Below are 19,057 nucleotides of genomic sequence, written 5' to 3'. Positions count from 1 at the left end.
ACTCCCTTGCTTTGCAAACCTTCAAGCACTGAAAGCGCCCAAAACACCCGAAAATTACGCACAAATCAAAGTCTTAATAAAATGTAAACAGGTGAGTTATGTAAGAATTCAGATTCAACCCCCTGCAGTTGTTGCCATGTGGTTATTACTGCAGTCATTTGTATTGAGGAGTGAAGATGAAGTGAAACCCAATAATCGGCACATTTTCCATTGTTTGAGAGGCCATCCATCATCCACACATCACAATAGTTCATCAGGTTCGTGGGGTGGCACATGTTATCAATGCAAGTTTTTACAAACAATAGCGTGAAATAGCTTCAGAAAAAAAATATTCCATAATTTTTGCATGTTCACTGTAGCTTTCTTTTTTTTTTACAAGTTTATTTTATTGTAAAGTGTTTAAGGATAGCAGATAATACCATAGAAGTTGTATTTGACAGTTCTAACAAATAGTTAATATCAAATTAAATTATATGTATCATATGTATATATGTGAAAAATAATAAGGTGATTTGTTAAATAGTCCAACAACAGCACATAACAGGAATTCTTCAACTTGAGCAACATAGTAATTTCCATAAATAGTGGTTTTGTTTTGTCTTGCAGCCAAACCGAAACCAACAGGAGGAGAAAACACATGCTCTGGCATTGACAAAGAGCTAGTGCGGAGAAAAATAAGTGCCACCTCTATGTGAAAGAAACCTCACGCGTTAACAGCTCAGTCCATCTTAAGTCCATTACAGCATAAGCAATACTTCTGTTTAACCAGCTCTATGGTTGATGCTGTGGTTGTGGGGGGTTTAAACCCTATTCACGTCCTTCCAAGGGCTGTGCAGCAAAGCAGAGTGAAACAGAGGGAGAGAGAAAGACAGAGAGAGAGAAATAGCAGTAAACTGGGTTCTCAGCCAACAGTGTGTTTTTAAGAGCAAAACGACTTTTCCAAAATAAATAGATCTGTGTCGCGGACTGCTAGGAGAGAGAAAAGCCCTCGGTTCAATAATTAATTCCCGAGTCGAGGGTTTTGGAGAGCCGCTGATTGGGCTGATTTTTTTTTTATTCTGTTATGATACAAAGGAGGCCGTTTGAAGTAATTTGTCCCAGAGAGAGCGGCTTGGAATACCATACATGCTTTGATTTAGCAAAGCAAATTTAATTTTGTTTGCTTTATGCAAACCAGCCGGGGCCGCGGGGCTTTCTCTGATTCCACCAGAGGGGTGATGGTAGTGGTGGTGCTGATGATGGAGGTGGGGGAGTGCACACAACAGAATCACACTGCTGCCGCTAATATATAATACAGAGCGCACACTCACACACACAGACACATGCAGTGAGCAGCAACAGTTCAAAAGTACAAAGCCTATCCCCTCCCTGCACACAAACACACTCCAATCCCTTTGAAATCAAAGCTTAAAATAATTGTTTGTGTGTTGTGTTTTGTTTCATTCTATCTGTCTATTATTAGTGTTACTGGTATTATGCCTATCATGTTGTTTTAGCTGCCTGCTCTCGCTGCTTGCCGGGGTTTTGTTTTATGCTGCTAATGAAAGCTTCTCTCTTCACTTTTGTTCTGCTTCGTTTTTCTTTTTTTTTTCCAATACGTGAATGGAATACATCTGTTTATATCTGTGCCTGATATTTCCTGAGATGTCGAACACCCAACAGCACAATAATGAAGAGGCCACTTGTGAATTGTTTTTTTTTTTTTCTAGAGCTCTGCTTCACATCTTCTGTGCAGATATTTGCCATACAGTAAAACTATAAAGATATACCTCAAGGTGGTTGAACAGATATTCTCGATGTACCACAGTTATGTCATTAGTCATAGGGGAAATTAGCTTTAACAGTGTTGTACACCTTTAATTACCTGTGTTTTTTCCTGTACTGGGAAAATGAATGTCCATGCGCAGATGTTGAGGCAGACAGTGGAGGCATTTCTCGTCAGAAACGGTACAAAAAAAAAAAAATAGCAGTTCAGAATGGGTGGCCAAGCGGTTTTTCTTAGACTTCATTCAAGTCATTTTCTTAGGGAACAATAATGAGTGGATAAAGCAGAAAAACCCAATTTCCTTTATGCTTTTTATATCCCGAAAAAGCCCTCGTTGACGACCCTTTGGTCTTTTGTTACAGAAAACTGAGCTAATATCCTCCAGCTCTCGGCGCAGTTTAAAGGTCTTAATTGGATTCCATTAGTATATTGCTTGACATGACACTTGAGTCCGCTCTATTAGAATTCCCTTGCCTGGGATTAAAAAGAAGACTTTTTCTACATTCGACTCTCTAGGCTCTTTTGTTAAAGTCTTGAATATTCTTTGTTGGATTCACAGTTTTTTTCAGTGACACCATTATTAAAACCTTAAGCTTGACTTTAAACATGTGCTTTTATGTCTGGAGGATTCACTGTAAAAGGTATGGCAGTGTCTCACCGCAGCAGTTTATGTATCAATAAACCTCAGCATTAGTTCAGTATAAGCCTCACATGTGTGGCTAGTAGAAACGTGTTGTAGGCCTCATAAAAGAGTCCTCCGGCCTCTTTCTATCCAAGAACCTGCTCCCTGCAGCTGCAGGTTTTCTTTTCAGAGTACCACGCAGAGTTGAAGTGCTTCCTCTGTGGTTTTCAGTCGGTGTAGAACACGGGCAGGAGGAAGGATGCGTTTGATGATATTCTGTTTCATGTCTTCTTACCCAAGTCCTGAGCTGACGTGGAGGGACGTTCAGCATCTGATCGCCAAGACAGCCAAGATCCCCAACCCCAGAGAGCCAGGATGGAATATCAACGCAGCAGGATACCATGTTCACCACAGGTATTGTGCCAAATCCAAACCCTTTCTGCCTATTTTTGCTAAATGTGAGCAGATTGATGTGTTAATCAATTAGAAAAACCAGCAGTTCTGCATAATTGTGCTTATCTGAAAATCATGTTTCGGTAAGCACCACGTTTCTAAGTTTAGTTGTGTCTATTTAGAGTAATGATTCCACATTTTGGTAAATACAGCTTCTTAGTTTCTTACTGAAAGTTGCTTTAGTTTATATAAGTCTATACCACTCTCATGTGTAACGTACAGTATGTTACCATGATGTTCACTGTGCTACCAGCAAAGTAATTAGAGGTAATTATCCAGGATTTAGTTGAATCAGTTGGTTGCTCATTCAAAAATTAGATACATAACCCCCTGTGAAACAGTCTTTGTACTAAGCTAAGCTAACCAGCTGCTGGCTGTAGCGGTATGTTTAGTGTCCCTTAAAGGGATAGTTCAACATCTTGGTTTCCCTCATCAAACTCATCAAATACACAATCCAACAACTCCAAAACACTCTTGAGGACAACTTGTGACCTGCACATTCACCACGCTATGAGATAATAACAGAACGTTACGAGACACAGTTGTTTTCAAGGTAAATTCATGCAAAACTGCTGATGCGCATTTCCGTCGGGGGCAGTTTTTCAGCAAGCAGTCAGCAAGCGTCTCAATGTTCCGTTATTATCTCATAGTGTGGTGAATGTGCAAGTCATAACTTGTCCACGAGAGCGTTTTGGAGTTGTTGGATTGTGTATTTGATGAGTTTGATGAAGGAAACCAAGAAATCCCATGAGCCTCTGTAGCGTAGCCCTGAGCAGCTCACGGCTCTGCTCCTCCGTTCTAAAAATACCTTGCGCCAACAATTAAAGGTAACAAACCTACTGCTATGACTATAGGGATTATGGCAATGGGCCAATTTGCCAAAATGTTGAACTATCCCTTTAAATAAGTGGTCTTGTGAATTGTAACCTGTTGCGTATTCATTCATTCATTCATCCATTCATTCATCATCTTTAAGGTGCTTAGGACCTCAGTGAAGTTAGAAACACATTTGACTTACTTACGCAGGTGATAATAATGGTATTAAAAAGCTTTTGATTAGGTTGAATGGTGCATTGTATGCTGGGTATAGTTAGGTACGTTAGTTCATCTGTGTAACGTGTCACACAACCCCCACAGACATTTCCTCCATATGTGAGAATCTTTGAGTGAACAGTTTACCTGCGCATCGCTCTGGTAATGATTACAGTAATTATCCCAATATGATGTCTAAGTGGGATAATTTCAGGTGATTTAAATGGCTGTGCCTGTGTAAAAACCACCTTAAGGCCTCTGGACCACTGAGTTGTGTGAGTCACTTGTAACATACAGTAAAACTGTGTAGCTGTGTGTGTTTTCTTTTTTTTTTTTAGATGAATATCTTTACAGTAAAACCAGCTCAAATGAACTGAGAGTAACTGATGTGCTGTACTCGCTCAGAGCTGGAGGAATCAGGTGGAATATGTGACAGTTTCCTCAGGTAAACAGTCTGTGATGATCAGGCATCTTCCACCTGTTCACTACTGTCATTTTCCACGTGCACACCACCACTTTTAGCCGCACGCACGCTCGCGCACACATCTACACACCTACACACTCTCCTCATATAAAGTGCTTCAGCCACAAAAAGCAGCAGTCTGTTTTATGACAGTTGAGACAGGTGATCTTGTCCGGGGAGGAGTGTCATTGTAATCCTCTAATGTTATTATCACACCCACAGCGTGTCTGAGTGTCTGTACCTGCTCTGATTTATACAGACAGAGGCTGGAGGAAATGGAGCTTCTCGCTCTCACTGTATGAAGCATGAATCAGAGAGGGAGAGAGAGAGAGAGAGGGAGAGAGCCCTGTGCTCCTCCAGACGTCGTATAGACGCTTTTACAATGCTTTTACAACGCTTTTACAATGTCAGCCAGGCGATGACATATTGGTAATCAGTCATAGCGTTTGTGATGTTTTACCTCTGCTCTCTGTCTCACTCACCTTAAAATCTCCCCCTGTCATCCTGCCTCTGACTCTCTGTCCTCACGTCTCTTTGTAGTTTCTTTTTTCCCCCCTCGTCCTTCCAATCCCCTTCCCTTTTTTCTGCTATTTTCTCGCTATCACTCCCTCTGACTGCCGTCCTGTTCCTCTCTTCCATCCCCTCTTTCGCAGCATGGCGTGTCATAAAATAGATTGTAATTACTGTGTTGCTGTGAGAAGAATGGATTAATTAAAATATAATGATGCCGATCACACCAGCGGGCGTCTGTTGAAATCTGTCCATTTAGGGGCTGTGGCAGAGGACTTGTAATGCCCTGATCATACTGCAGCGGCCGCGCTAATTATGAAGAATGGTTTATTGCATGGGCGAGGACGGATGGACCGGCCACTGCAATGAGCACAGGGTCACTTAGCATCAATGAGGTTGTTACAATACATTAAAGATTAGATATGATATCAGTAATGAGAGGATCCATGTTTAAGAAAATTAAAGATAACACTGAATGCTTAGGTTCAGGTTAGTGAAGAAGAGGTCCGGAGAACATGACGGCGCCTCACTTAGCTTTCCCTGCAGCCTCAACAAAGACAGGTGAAAGAAAGACTATGTGAATTTTAATGCTGTAGCTGTGTTTACCGTCTGTAGTCGTTTGTGTTTTGATTCATCAGATGATCATCAAATATTCTCTGGAACATAAAAGTACCTCTGTCTACACCTGGTTGTTAGTTATAGACGCGATGGTGAATTTGAGGTCTTCTTTTTTTGTGTGTTGGGCCACTGGCACACAACACACAACACACGGTAAGTTTAAGGTTTCTGGCAGTTTGTCTGGAAAGAAAAAACAAAACAAAACAACAAAGTTAGAGTGAGCAGTAAAGACAACAGACAAAGCGAAGGGAGCCCCCCCATCAGGTCAGACTTCATCAAGACAAAATCTAAAGAAACACATCATTGTGGTGATAACTTTTTTGTTGTTGTTGTTGTCGACTGAGATGAGCAATGAATATAAAAAAAAATAGAGACAAACTGAAAGCAAAAAGTAACAATTATCCAAATACTTGAATAACAATCAAATTATTCAGATAATTTACTCAAGTAACAGCCACAAAGAAAAATACTCCTACATCCAAATTTTTTGTCAAATAACGGATGTCTCACAACAAAATGCCTTAAACTTCACTCATGGAAGAAATAAGTGAATGCTTATGTATGTGTATGTATCTTTTTTGGGGGGGGTTAAGTCTTGTTTAAGTAGCTTGTCGTGAAGTAGAAATATAAAATTAAGATAGAAATCACAGGGTTGGTTTTGTTCTAAAGTATAGTGAATATAAAATAACTTAAAATAAGACTGTATGAGGCGATTACACCAGCCTGTTGACATTTTGGCAGAAAAGAAAAGTACCAAACCAACAGTCCAGTCCATCCTTAAATACAATGTTGGTTACACTTAGTAGTTCTTACTAAGGTAACATAAACTAACAGCTGGGAAATGTAGTCTTTAGCAAACAGGGGCTGTTTTCAGTGCAGGAGGAATAATGAAGGCCGGTGCTGAATGTTGGGTTGGCTCTAAATAACCTAGATGGTAATTAGTCATTAAAAGTTACAGTCTGTCTTTAAGAGAGTGAAAAGCAGTGGAGACGGTGAGTATAACTCTGAACGATTCACAGGGAGCGTGTGTGTGTGGACTGAGGACAGATGGTTGCAGTGAAAGCTGCGACTGCATGGCTTTGTAAAAGCTGAAGGAAAAATAGCTGTCTTATAGATGCTGGATGAATTGGCACTGATGTGTGTGTGTGTGTGTAAATGTGTGTTTGTATGTGTGTATGTGTGTGTTTGGGGATTTAAAGGGTTGTTGTGTGTGGGTGGAAGGGGTCGCCCACATCCTAGAGTTCCCCATCTGTTTGACCTCCATATAGACCGGGAGCTTTTGAGAACTCTGATGTTGGGGGAGCGACCCCGCCCTCGGCTCCCACCGCCATAACGACAATAAACATGTCAGCCGCCACACGCCAGCGCAATCTGCAATCAGATTTACTGTGCATGAAATATGGTGGTGCTTTTATTGGTCCAAAGACTTGTCACTCATAATTTATAGGCTGTTGCCAGGCCGGCTGTGATGTCAGCGAGCTCCCAGCACCCTCGGGAGAATCAGAAGTGAGAGAGAGTGAAATCGATAGGGGTGAGGAGTGGTGGTTGGGTGGGTGGGTGGCTGGGTGGGTGGGGGATAAAGATATAAGAGGACAGAAAATTAGTGTGTGTGAGAGAGGGAGAGAAAGAGAGAAAGGGAATGAGGGAGAAAAGGTATTAGAGATGGGTGAAAAGAGGAAAAAATAACACGCATCAGTCCTGTTCCTCTCTGTGCTGAGTTTATCAGGTTGAGAGAGTGAAAGTGTCAGGTTTTTTTTTCCAGGACCTGTACAAATGCTCTCCTCTCCTCTCCTCTCCTCTCCTCTCCTCTCCTCTCCTCTCCTCTCCCTCTCCCTCTCCCTCTCCCTCTCCTCTCCTCTCCTTCTCCTCTCCTGCGGCATTGCTCTGCATCCTTTGAACACTGACACCTATTGATCACATGGTTGGCAGAGGGAAAAAAAATTAATCTGTGATTCACATCTCCACTTGAAGCCTCTCTGACCCAGAAATAGAAAGTGGAGAGTCTGGTGTTAGCGGCTCTGCACCAGAGGGATGATGTACGGAGAAGAAGCAGAACGTCCAAACAGGCTTAATTTCATTTAATCTCTTCTGATAGCATAGGTGAAACTACAGTAATTATCCTGTGGGAGATTTAGATAGAAAATAACAGCGGTGGAGTAGATCAAAGAAACGCTGCCCTCGCTGCAAAGACAAAGTGAATATCAAGGAGAATGCATGAGTGGTGGAATGATATCTTAAAAAAAAGAAGAAGAAGAAAAAAAAAAGAAACTGGTATGGCATTAAAAAACGAGATAAGATTCAATCCCTCTTTTGAAAAATGATACCCGGTTCACAGAGAACTATTAGAATGTTTACATTTGCGGCATTTTGTTCCATATCAAAATAATTAATTGCCTCCATTTTCAAATTAAAAGTACATTACAACACAATTAAGGATGCAAATGAGTCTGGGCCTGTCGCGAGGAGCCAGGAAAAGTGAAAGAGTGACTGTGCTGATGTATGAGGGTTTGTGTGTTTTTTTGTGTATTAGGTGTGTCGCTATGGATCATTGTGTATGAGTGCGTGTGTTTGCGTGTGTTTGAAGACCAAAAAAATGCGCCTCACTGTCGTTATTGAGGAGGAAGACTCTGTGTTGAAATTACATCAGCATAGGGAAATAAATCAGAGCTGTGTAGTAATAAACAACAGAGTAATTAGGTCATTTTCCCTCAGTAACTGATCGACCAGAAGAGCAGATACTATGTTATTCTTATTGTGTTAAAGGCTTCTGTCACTGGAGTTACAGGAAAAAAACAAAAAAACACAACACACAACATAAACACAACACACACTCGTGCCTCCTTTCCACAGGCTGTGACCTCCAACAAGCCTGTACCATGAAAGATGCCTACATCGCCGTAGAAAACCAGGGACAGTAAAACATAATTTTGTCATAACCTTCCCTCTTTGGAGGGAAAACAGATATAAAAGTATATAGCCTGTGGTTTACTGCGAGTTCCCCTCACCCAGCCTGGCAGCAGCACGCAGCGCTGATGGATGCCGGGCGTCGGCCGACTTTTAATTGCTCGTAAATTTTTGATCCTGGGGAACCGCCACGTTCTCCTTGTCCCCCAGCGACATGGGTGACGGAGCTGTTGAGGAGAGGAGGTGAAAGAGCCTCGGTGGGGAACACGGAGAGAAAGACACACTAACACAGCATGGAGATACAGAACCACATCATCAGGTGCTCCCTAGCATATGTGAGGATTTGTGTGTGCATTTAGCAGCTATCAGTATGGTCCTGTCAGTGTGATACACCTCTGAAGTGATGTACGCTCCTCTCTCGGGCAGATTCCATACATCACTAAAAAGCAATAACAGCTTTCCCGATGTGATCTTGTTTTATCTAAATAACATTTTATGTTCATTAAATTTGCTGTGATGCGTATGAAAACATTCTTATGTTTAAAGCAGTAATTTGTCCACAGGTTTTGGAGTCATTGAGTAGATATGTGAATAACCACGTCTGCTCTTATCAGGCTGACGTGTAGTCGACCCCGCCTCGGAGAAATCACATCTTTTTACCACGAATGCGCAACAGCTAATCCATTTTTTGTAAGATCTCGCCCAGTTTCTGTTTTTCCTGTTCGTCTTTCATATTTCACTCCTCTATCCTCATAGAAACTGAAGCTCTGTGAATCCACTTTGTTCTCCATCCATTCACCCAGACCGCCTCCTTCTGACCTCAGTACAGCACAAGTACAGTACAGAACAAAGTGCTCTGCTCCCTGGAAAATAAAAATGTTACCACAATCACCACAGAATAATCCTGCAAACATACACTTGAAAAACACATCTGAAATGTAATTTATAGAGGGCAAGGGCCTCAAATACTTTGTCAGAAGTCTTGCACATTTTAATTTGAAGGTTGTCACATTAAAACAACTTAATTTGTTTTATACATGATACAAGAAAATACAAGTATATTCTTACAGATCACTGTACTGTAATACAACCAGGGAAACAGTAAAGATTGGTTCTAAATTTTAAGCTAAACCAAAAATTACGATTGAGACTATTGTTTTATTGGTACAGCAGAGGTCATAACCACCACGGTGGTTTAGGCAAAGAAACTATCTTATACATACAGAGAATATATAGTATAGTATAGTATATTATAGTATAGTATAGTATATAGAGAGAGTGCTGGTTGGTTTCTGATACCTGTCTTATACTATCCGATGTTTGTCTAATGTCTTATAATGGACGTACAGTAGTGGGACCTGTATGACCTTTAAAGCAGTGACGGTCTGAGGACAATAGTAGATTCAATCATGGGTTAATGTTGAGAACTTGCATCAAAAAAACATAGTGGTTAAATTTTAATTTGTACAAATGTTGTTTGTACGGACTGTAAGCTCAAGAGATGGATTTATTAATCGATTAGTGGAACAGCTTTATTCTTAAAGTTGATATTTCAAACACCTTTTTTTGAGGTTTTGGACTGCGCTAAAATAACATTGATCGAGAGAATGATCGCCGGAATAATCAATAATGAACATAATTGGTTGCAGCCTTGTAGTGGCAGTGCAAGGTCTTTCTGTTCACCTCACTAAACCAAACAGGCGTGAGCTGGAGATCTGACAGGGCAACTCTGTCGTTCATAGTGCAGTGTGATGTTTGAAGCAGCACTAACATGCCGGTGACCTCCGCCGTGTCTCGGTAAAGGGCGTATATAGCAGGGACTGCAACAGCTACAGTATAGATAAGCCTTTAATTTTTAAAACAGGAGGTATCATCAAAGGGAAGAAAAAACTTTACTCCTTTACTCCATTACTCCTGTAGAAACTCACTGCACAAATTGTCCATGTCAAGCACTCGCCATAGCTGCAGGAACGAGAGGAAGTTAAAACTCAGGGAAGAAGAACCTTGGTCCAGTCGTGACATTTGCATACACAGCGCTGATTTCCTTCTTTTACTGTGGAACGGTCCTTTAAGTGCCTGTGCTGTGTTGACAGTAATGGAGCTAAGATTGAAAAATGGGGTTTAAAAACTGTCTCTGAAGACTTGTGACTGTTGCCAAGCCTAACAGATGCTCATCTGATCAATTTCTTACCCTGTTTGTCTTCCTCCCGAGATGAAAGGAGGAGGAGATAAATATAGGTTTATCCCACCATTTGCTTGTTCATTGCAGTAAGGTCTGACATCCTGCAGAGGATTTTGATTATTTCCTTCTTCTGTGTCAGACCAGCCTCAGATCGCTATCGCTGTTTTTTCCTTTTTTCCCTCTGCTTTATTCTCTCCCCCTACCCTGCTGTTTGTGTTGTTCCAGTCTCATTTGGTGGTTTTCAGCTCACCAGGTTTGGCCTGTTGTGATCTCTTCTCTCCTCACATCGATCTGGCCTCTTTTTTTACCCCGTGGCAGCCAAATCAAGACACACACTGATCATCTACAGGTCGCGCCCAGGGCCACAGGTCAGAGGTCAAAGGGGCCAGTCAGCAGCCTCCTCACCTTTATATACAAGTGTGTGCGTGTGTCTGTTAGTAGGGACATTTGGAGGGGGTGCTCATCAGACATCTGGTTTCTACACAAACACGCCTACTCATATGGCTTGTACACAGTCAGACACACTTGTTGTAGCACATGGAAAGGAAAATAGAAGAAATATGTTATTATAAAACGATATAACAAAACTTTAACATATTTCACACACCTAAACACACATATACATAAATATACACACACACACACATATATATATATTGTAGATATATTATATATTATATCCTAGATATAGGATAGATAGGTAGATAGGATTATATACGTATATTGTAGATAGGATAGGACATTAGGGAGATAGAGAAATAGGGCAAAAATGTAAAATAATGCATCACCCGATCCCCAGCTCTGGTCTAACTGAAACCTGTAGTCATTACTCTGTACACTCTTTGCAGAAATTGTCAAATCTTTGCTCTTGCTATTATTTTGCACCTTCACTTAAGCAAAAATCAGATTAGCCTCATAGCATCATGCACAGTGTTGAAGGTCTAACATAGTTAGAGGTGGGAGAGAAGTTTTCTTTAAACTTTATTCTCATCCGTAGCTCATCTTCCTTATACACACTCAACCATTGTTTTGTTTTCTTATTTTTATTTTTTTTAATAGCCTCTATGACCAAGTCACTGTAACTAAACTATTTTCCAACAACCTGTCATAGGTTACGTCCACTTTTGGTGTAACTCTGAACAGATAATTTTGTTGAATAAATAGGTACAGATCACAGCTTTATGTTACCACCCTATACTGTTTAGAAAACATTCATTCATTTGTTAATTTAGCCAACAGTTCATAGTAAAGAGCATCCAACAAACAGGTGATTTTTGAGAAGAGCCATGCAAAATATCTCAGCGATGAGAGAAAACATTTATTTTCATACCAAAGTAAAGACTAAATGTTTTCAAGATGGCAGTCATAGTTGTGTGGATCCATCATCCATCATCAGTGCTGCAGCTTTTCACAGTCTAACTAACTACAGTAACAACCATACAGACTTGCTGCAGGCTGACCGATACACAGACACAGAGCTCACTTCCATTGGGCACAAAGGGAGAGAGATGGGTGAGCCTGATCAACCCCACTAGTGTCAACCCAATTACTCATTCTCTTAAAGGGCTATTAAAACATAATTGCCCAGCGATTTACATCCAAGTTAACGTAGCCCCGAGATAATTTATTATTTTCCATAAGCCCTTTCTTTTGTGTGCTGACTGAAAGAGTGTGGGGGGAGAGAGAGAGGTAGACTGTAATTTCCTGAGTCATGAAGAAAGGCATGTTGGCAGTCCAGTGTAATTGTTTAAACCCCACTCTCAGACACCTTCCAGTCACCCCCTTTTAATCCTCGTTATCGCTCTCATTAGTGCGGGGTCAGGGGTCATCTGGCTCCCCCTAGAAACACAAACACAGCACTGGGGAGAGGAAAGGATGGATGATGGGCTGGATGAGGGGACTGGAGGGTTGGGGCTTGGATGGAGATGAGGATTTCCACTTAAGCACTCACCAGTCTGGTTTTGCTTTATTTCCCCTTTTTATTTGTGGAATAGAGTCACTTTATTGTATTGTTTTGTTCTAGGATGATAAATCTTTACTGCTTAAATTTAATAAACATTTAAGTATGAATCTGAGCCAAAAGATGGAGGAAGTACAGTTTGAGCTGATCCTGTGACCACAGACATAAACTGTATGTATGATAAATGATTTTACCTCAATCGTTTTATTAGAGGAAACTATATCAATAGAAATTAGGTGCATTAAATGTGTGCGCAAACATGATGACGTTTTCGGACATTTTCACATTTAGCAGTGTCCCTCGTGTTAACATGAGTCATGTTAACTGCTTGTAATAGATGTCAATTTAGGGGACTAAATACAAAATGTAGAAAATCATAAGAAACCATAAAAACAAGACCATTACTTATCGTTAAAGGCTCTTACACTTTGTCGTTTATCGTTTCCTCTTTTTCATTCTCTCCCTCTCTCTCTGATCCTGCTCACCTCTGATCTGTCTGCAAGAATCACAACCTTATTTCCCTCCAGTGTCCCTCTCTAACTGAAGCTAATAAAGATCTATTAAAGTCATTAAGGTTTTTTTTTTTCCTTAAACAAGACCTGTTTACTAAATGCATTAGCAGGCTCTCTGCTTTTCTGCCCCATACAGTATACTGGGCCTTTGGGTGGCTGGATATTTACAGGGTCACATCAGTGGACACAGTGCTGCTGGCTGTTGTTGGAGTTGACATTTAACTGCTACATCTGAGGACAATACCGGTGTGTTTGCATTAACTCTGCCAATGGGTGGCTGACATTCACCATGTTTCAAGTGATAATCAGAGGCATTCTTTTTTATAAAGATGAGCTATTGGAGGCATTACCATGAGATTTTGCGCATTGAGGAGACAAATCCTGTTGACGTTTGTGATCTTTGATTCTTTATCCAGAACCGTCGCCGGGCATCGTCACTGTATATGTTAGTATGCTGACAGTATAGAGCCTCACAGAGCAGCTCTCATGGCTCGTTTCAGCTACACTAACACTGTGGCTCTTAATATCCCTATATTTCAACTATTGAGTACATTGCTATGTACTTATTAAGATAACGCCCAGATAATGAGGCTTACTGATGCTTTGGATCCTCTGAGTTTTTCATTATGTGCCAACACAGTTTAACAACTTTTTAACAACTGGTAAATGGACTGTGAACTTTGGTGATTCCCTGATTTTCCATCTTTTTCTTCACAGAGAGTGTCAGACTGGCCTGCGTGGCTGTAGACTCATAAGGCTCTGTTTACATTGCAACAGCACAGACAGCTGCAGTGTTGTACTTTCCTGACCTTGAAACTTGCCTTGCCCTTCCATATGGTATTTTGTTGCCTTCATGGGGAGGATGGAAAATCCTCAGAAACTTGTTAACAACATGACAGAACCATCCTTTATATATATATTCTGTAGTTTTAAAGGGCACATACAGCATGCTTGGTTTTTCCACATTAGTGATGCTGCACCACTGAAGCACTGTAGCACTGGTCTCACTCCAGACTGAACAGAAAACAGCGATGTGACAGAGTGATAAGAGAGATGAAGGAGAAGTGACCCATTCACAGGACAGCAGGGAGCCTGATGGTGCTACAGTGAGCTGACAGGACTGTCAACACACTTAATACTGACTGTGAGTGAGCATGCGTGTGTGTGTGACATAATAAGTATGTGAGTATCTCAGTGTGTGCTCTCATGGCTTCTCTGAGGATCATGTATAGAGTGTGTAGCATGTGTGACACTCTATATGGGATTGTGCTTCGTGAATATATGTGTTTAAGACTATTGATGAACGTGTGTTTGCTTATCTGGGAGACTAAAGCTAAACTGAATCTTGTCACACCTTACCACTATGTGTGCGTGTACGGTTTGTGTTTTTGTTTTCACATGCCCGTCTGCAGCTTCAGTGTACTGTAGTATAGGCTACAGCAGCCGGTCTGGTGCAGGGACAAGGCAGAAAAGCTCCCGATCACTCAGCCCGGGCTCTGCCTCCCTCTCCATATGGCCACAGAATTCCTCCGCTGCCTCCCCGGGCCGCCACCAGTGTAAAAAGCAATTGTGTGGAATATGTAGGAATTAAGTATCCCATCATTCAGCGCAGACATGCAATTAAAGAGCTGCAGCCGTCACTCGCGGTAGACATCATGTGAGTCATGTCTCTATAACTCAACACAGCGGATGCTTGCCATTTTTTGGTTCTTAAGAGGGAACAAAAAAATGGCAAGCACACACGTAACAGGCTCACACACTTCCTGTCTCTCATTTGGTATACACTTATTTAGAGACATTCACACGCATTAACATTAAATCTTACAATAATATTTGTTTGTCCATGTTTACATTGAGAAAGCAACGGAAAAGAGGGAGGACTACATCTTAGATACTTGTACTACATATTGAGACTAAAGATGACATTAGACACCATCATACCCATACAAGTCTTCTAGTGTGGTGTCAGATTCAATTGCAGTAACAACATGTGCAGATGTAACAACAGGTACACTGTGATGCAGTGGTGGTTCATTAAGGATGAGTTACATACAGACAACTACAGTAAAAGCCAGTGAAACTCAAATGAAAAGAGGAAACACCTCAAATATGCCCAAACAGCTCACAGACAAACATCCAGGATCTGTACACAGAAGTGAGTGACTAAAACTCTATATTATGTTATCGAAATGTTAATATCCTGAAATGATTTCATACATTTTCACACTATTGGTCTGTTACCATGTTAGTCACATTAGCCTACTGCACTCAATAGAGGTGTGTGTGTTTGTGCTGTGGTGTCAAAGTTGGTATCAGGAAATATGAAATTTCACTCTGGCAAATTTATGGTAGGATGACATGTAGCTACTTGGCATGACATGGATGTGATTTTACATAGGGAAGATGAAAATAGTCCATTTGAACTGGTGTTTTTTTGTGCAGCAGTTTTTTTGGCGTACCTTCCAGTGTGCTCTCACAACATTTCCCACATAGTCGGACAGCACTGTACATGCTAACTTATTCTGTGGCAACCTGCCTCTCAGTTTTTGTACCTTTTCAGAAACATGGGACTTTGTCTTCTTCCCAGTTCACTGAGTTGTGGTTGGAATGAAACACCAACGGTACCTGATCCATAAACCTGATTTACCCTCATTTCATAACATCTATTTACACCTGTTATGGTGTGGATGTACGAAGCCCAATTTTTGTCTTTCAGATTTTAAATTTTCTTCACAACTTCATTGACAGTGGAGAATTTCAATATTGCCCACAAGTACATCGTATTCTTATTACAGTTGTGAAAAATAACAGGTCTGCATCCATCTTTATACACTATGTTTCTGACTCAAACAGTTCATTTGTGAGTACTACAATGTGCTGTAGCTGTAGCTGTAGCTGAGAAATATGCCATTTTAAAGGAAAGGACTCTTTGATAGTAAGATAAAATGTTGAAACTATCCCCCTAAAAGTCTACACTTCTTTTTTTTTAAAGTGGTTAAACAACGTTTTTGCGGCTGGACCCGTTCACAGCAGTACACCGCTCAGCTTCAGTGAGAACTGCTAGGGCTCCAGTCTGATCTACTGCAGGTAATAAAAGGACTATTTGTAAGAAGCCTTACACAACCCCATGTGAAATTATCCCTTTAATGCACATATGTACTTTGGCATGCAGAGAAATATTAGGGAGTGTGCCAGCCGTACATTAGGAGACAAGAGGAGGCAATTATAAAAATGTTGACATTCAAAGAGACTGAAGGTCAGATCACATGATAATAATGATGTGTTCAGGTAAAATGATGACGCTCTGCTTTTGGACCTACAGTATTGAATGTATTCACCAAGTACTCAGTTTGATTTCTGATCAGTCTCTTTTTTAGAAATATATTGACATATAGTATCTATTACTAAGGTGTTGCAGTAAAAGTCTTGCATTTTAGAAGTAGCGTTTAGAGAGTTTAATTTTTATCATTGAGTCAAGTAGAGTCATTTTATCAAGTTGCGGAAAGAGAAACCTCATGATAAGGAAAAGTGGAGTAAAAAGGTAATTGGTTGATTGAATCCAAAATAAAAAATATACTAAACTGAGTACTTTCTTTGGCCCTGAATGACCTTATACATGAATTAAATTGAACCATGAATAAATTCACATTGCTTGCAGTGAAATACCACTACAGTATTTACACACAGAGGTGCGGTGCTTGTCTCTGTTGGGTTTCCTCTGGTTTGTTTCTATCTCTTCTGATTCTGATAGCTCATATCAGTGTGTTCACACAGCTAAGCTTCAGTGGGCTACAGTGTAAATATCCCAGACCTATTATTAATCCAACTAAATGTTCCTAGCCGTTGTCAAGCCTCTAAGTACAAAATGGTGAATTGCAGACACGAAGAGAGATAATTGCCACTCACACTGGAAATTTGGCAAGCGCCTTCCCCATGAGACCCGGATGAAATGGTGCTTCAACCCCCGAAACTGTCATTCTTAATGAAATGGTAATTACAAACCCAGCGGAACAGCTGAGGGGCCTGCCGGGGCCCACGGAGCCCAACTACCAGAATAAACCTGCTACAACAACCTGCAGAGAGGAGGGAGAAAGGGGAGGAGGGAGGCTGGAAGGAGGAGGTAGGAGGTGGAGAGGAGGGGAGGGGAGAGAAAGACGATATAAAGCAGGAGGGTGGCTCAGGTAGGCACTAACACCGGGAATTTGAGATTTATTTCAATTGTGAAATGTAATACACACTCCAGGTTGGAGTGTGCGCTGTACACTGGGACCCTCATCAATAACGCCGGCTGTGTGGAAGGCAGGAGGGGAGGTTGGTTAAAAGCGCCCACACAGCCTGGGTAATTGATTGCTTTGTAAGTGAACGTGTCTTTAACCTTTGGGAGGTCAGACCCAGTCGGACACCATCAGTCCTGCCTGGGATTGAACCGCTTCCAGCCGTTTGTCTTCCGCTGCTCCCTCGTCTCAGGGCCGATTTGTCAAGCATGAGATGTTTTGGGTGTTTAGATTACAGGCGAGATGGGAAAACAAAGGCAAAATGCCACCCCAAACAAAAGGCCCGAGCCTGGATCTCCCACTGATCTGCGGGCCGGGCAGGAGGCCAGCTACCTGGGGTGCTGAAACTGAAAGAGGAGAGAGAGAGAGAGAGGGAGAGAGAGGTGGGAGAGGAGGGGAGAAGAGGACAGAGGGAGGGGGAAACAGAGCCACAATGAAGCCCCCGAAACATAGCCACTGTGGAAGTTGAATGGGAGCCAGAATGGAGGCTGAACAGGAGCCAATGTGAGAATTGAACGACAGCCAGGACGGTGACATGAGATAGAGCCGGAATAGCGCCTTGAGACGCAGCCAAAATGGCAGCCAGAGACTCGGGGGGATAGGATAGGAAGCTTGGGGCGCCTAACTGTTTTCTTCATGGCAATACTCCTCATCACTGGAGGTTCTAAAGTGTCCCTTTGCCACCCTCCCAGGTACTTAGGCCTGTCTGTCTGTCAGGCTGTTAGAGAGTGACTAAAGATGATTTATCTGTTAGATTATCAGGGCCAGTAGCCACGTCGTCACTCATATGATGCCCTGGAGAGACAGGGCAGAAACAGACAACACCTTCTAGGACCAACACTCTGACACCTTTATTTGTTATACAGTAGGATCCATTTATATCTCGGACCTGCACCCTTTAACACCTTCACAGGAGAAAGTCAGAAATCCACCTTGTTAACAGCACGTGCAGATTATAGGTGTGCATTTATTTTCAGATGTGATATTTCATCACCATAAGGTAAAAGCAGCTTGTTCTTGCATGCTTTTTTTTTTTCGGTGTGTTTTTTTTTGTAACGTATGAACACATTGGTTTGTGCACATGCAAGTGTATGTGTGTTTGTGTCAAAGCACAAGGTGCTGTGTGTGTGTGTCTGCCAGTTCCATCTGCTGTTCTGTTTACCATAGACGTGATGTACCTGCCACTTCCCTCCTCAGCTGAGGTGTGTGTTGTATTCACCCATCCTGTTGTTAGATCTGACAACCACTAACACAGGCTCGTGGTGGAAAAAAAGGGGGAGGAGGGGGTGGTATACTCTCAAGTCCCAGATCCCACCCTGACTTTGACAAACTGTCTAGAACTGTAGAATAGCTACACTTTCTCTTAACTTCGACTCCTCACCTCTCTACTTGTCGGGATTTAAGAGACCAAGAAGATGTTCTTCTCTAAACTGGAGCATATTCTAAATAATCATATTCAGTCGTTTTTACAAAACGTAGAAATTCCCCATAACGATTGAGTTTTGTTTGCAAGAGTGAGAGAGAGAGAGGATCTTTCATCTAGCTATTGATAAGTTAATTGTCAGTCCTTAAAGTTATGGTTGGTAATCATGTTCAAAAACACTTTTTGTTATACTGGGTGAAATGGTCCTTCTATCCTGAGAGTAATCAATACATTGTGTATTCAGAAAAAGGAACGAAAATAATCCTCTCTGTGGCAGCTGCAGGACTGACAAAACTCTGACCAATTCATGCTTTTTGCTCCGAAAAGCAAAAACCAATC

At 41.5% G+C, this 19,057-nt stretch overlaps 1 protein-coding gene across 3 annotated transcripts in view; it reads left to right on the top strand.

Moving 5' to 3' along the window:
• The window catches only part of LOC146972504 (neuroendocrine convertase 1-like), a 167,721-nt gene that overhangs the window by 109,433 nt on the left and 39,231 nt on the right, over positions 1 to 19,057 (top strand). For all 3 annotated transcript variants that reach the window (XM_085802855.1, XM_085802854.1, XM_085802853.1), the window contains one exon: positions 2,688 to 2,801. In XM_085802855.1, the coding sequence (XP_085658981.1) occupies positions 2,688 to 2,801 (114 nt within the window). The remainder of the gene's footprint in view (positions 1 to 2,687; positions 2,802 to 19,057) is intronic.

This window comes from Trachurus japonicus, chromosome 16 (assembly GCF_045865225.1).
Source record: "Trachurus japonicus isolate A0001 chromosome 16, Traja_1.0".
Classification (NCBI taxonomy): domain Eukaryota; kingdom Metazoa; phylum Chordata; class Actinopteri; order Carangiformes; family Carangidae; genus Trachurus; species Trachurus japonicus.
Note: the sequence above shows the minus strand (reverse complement) of the source record. Positions and strands in the feature narration are given on the sequence as shown.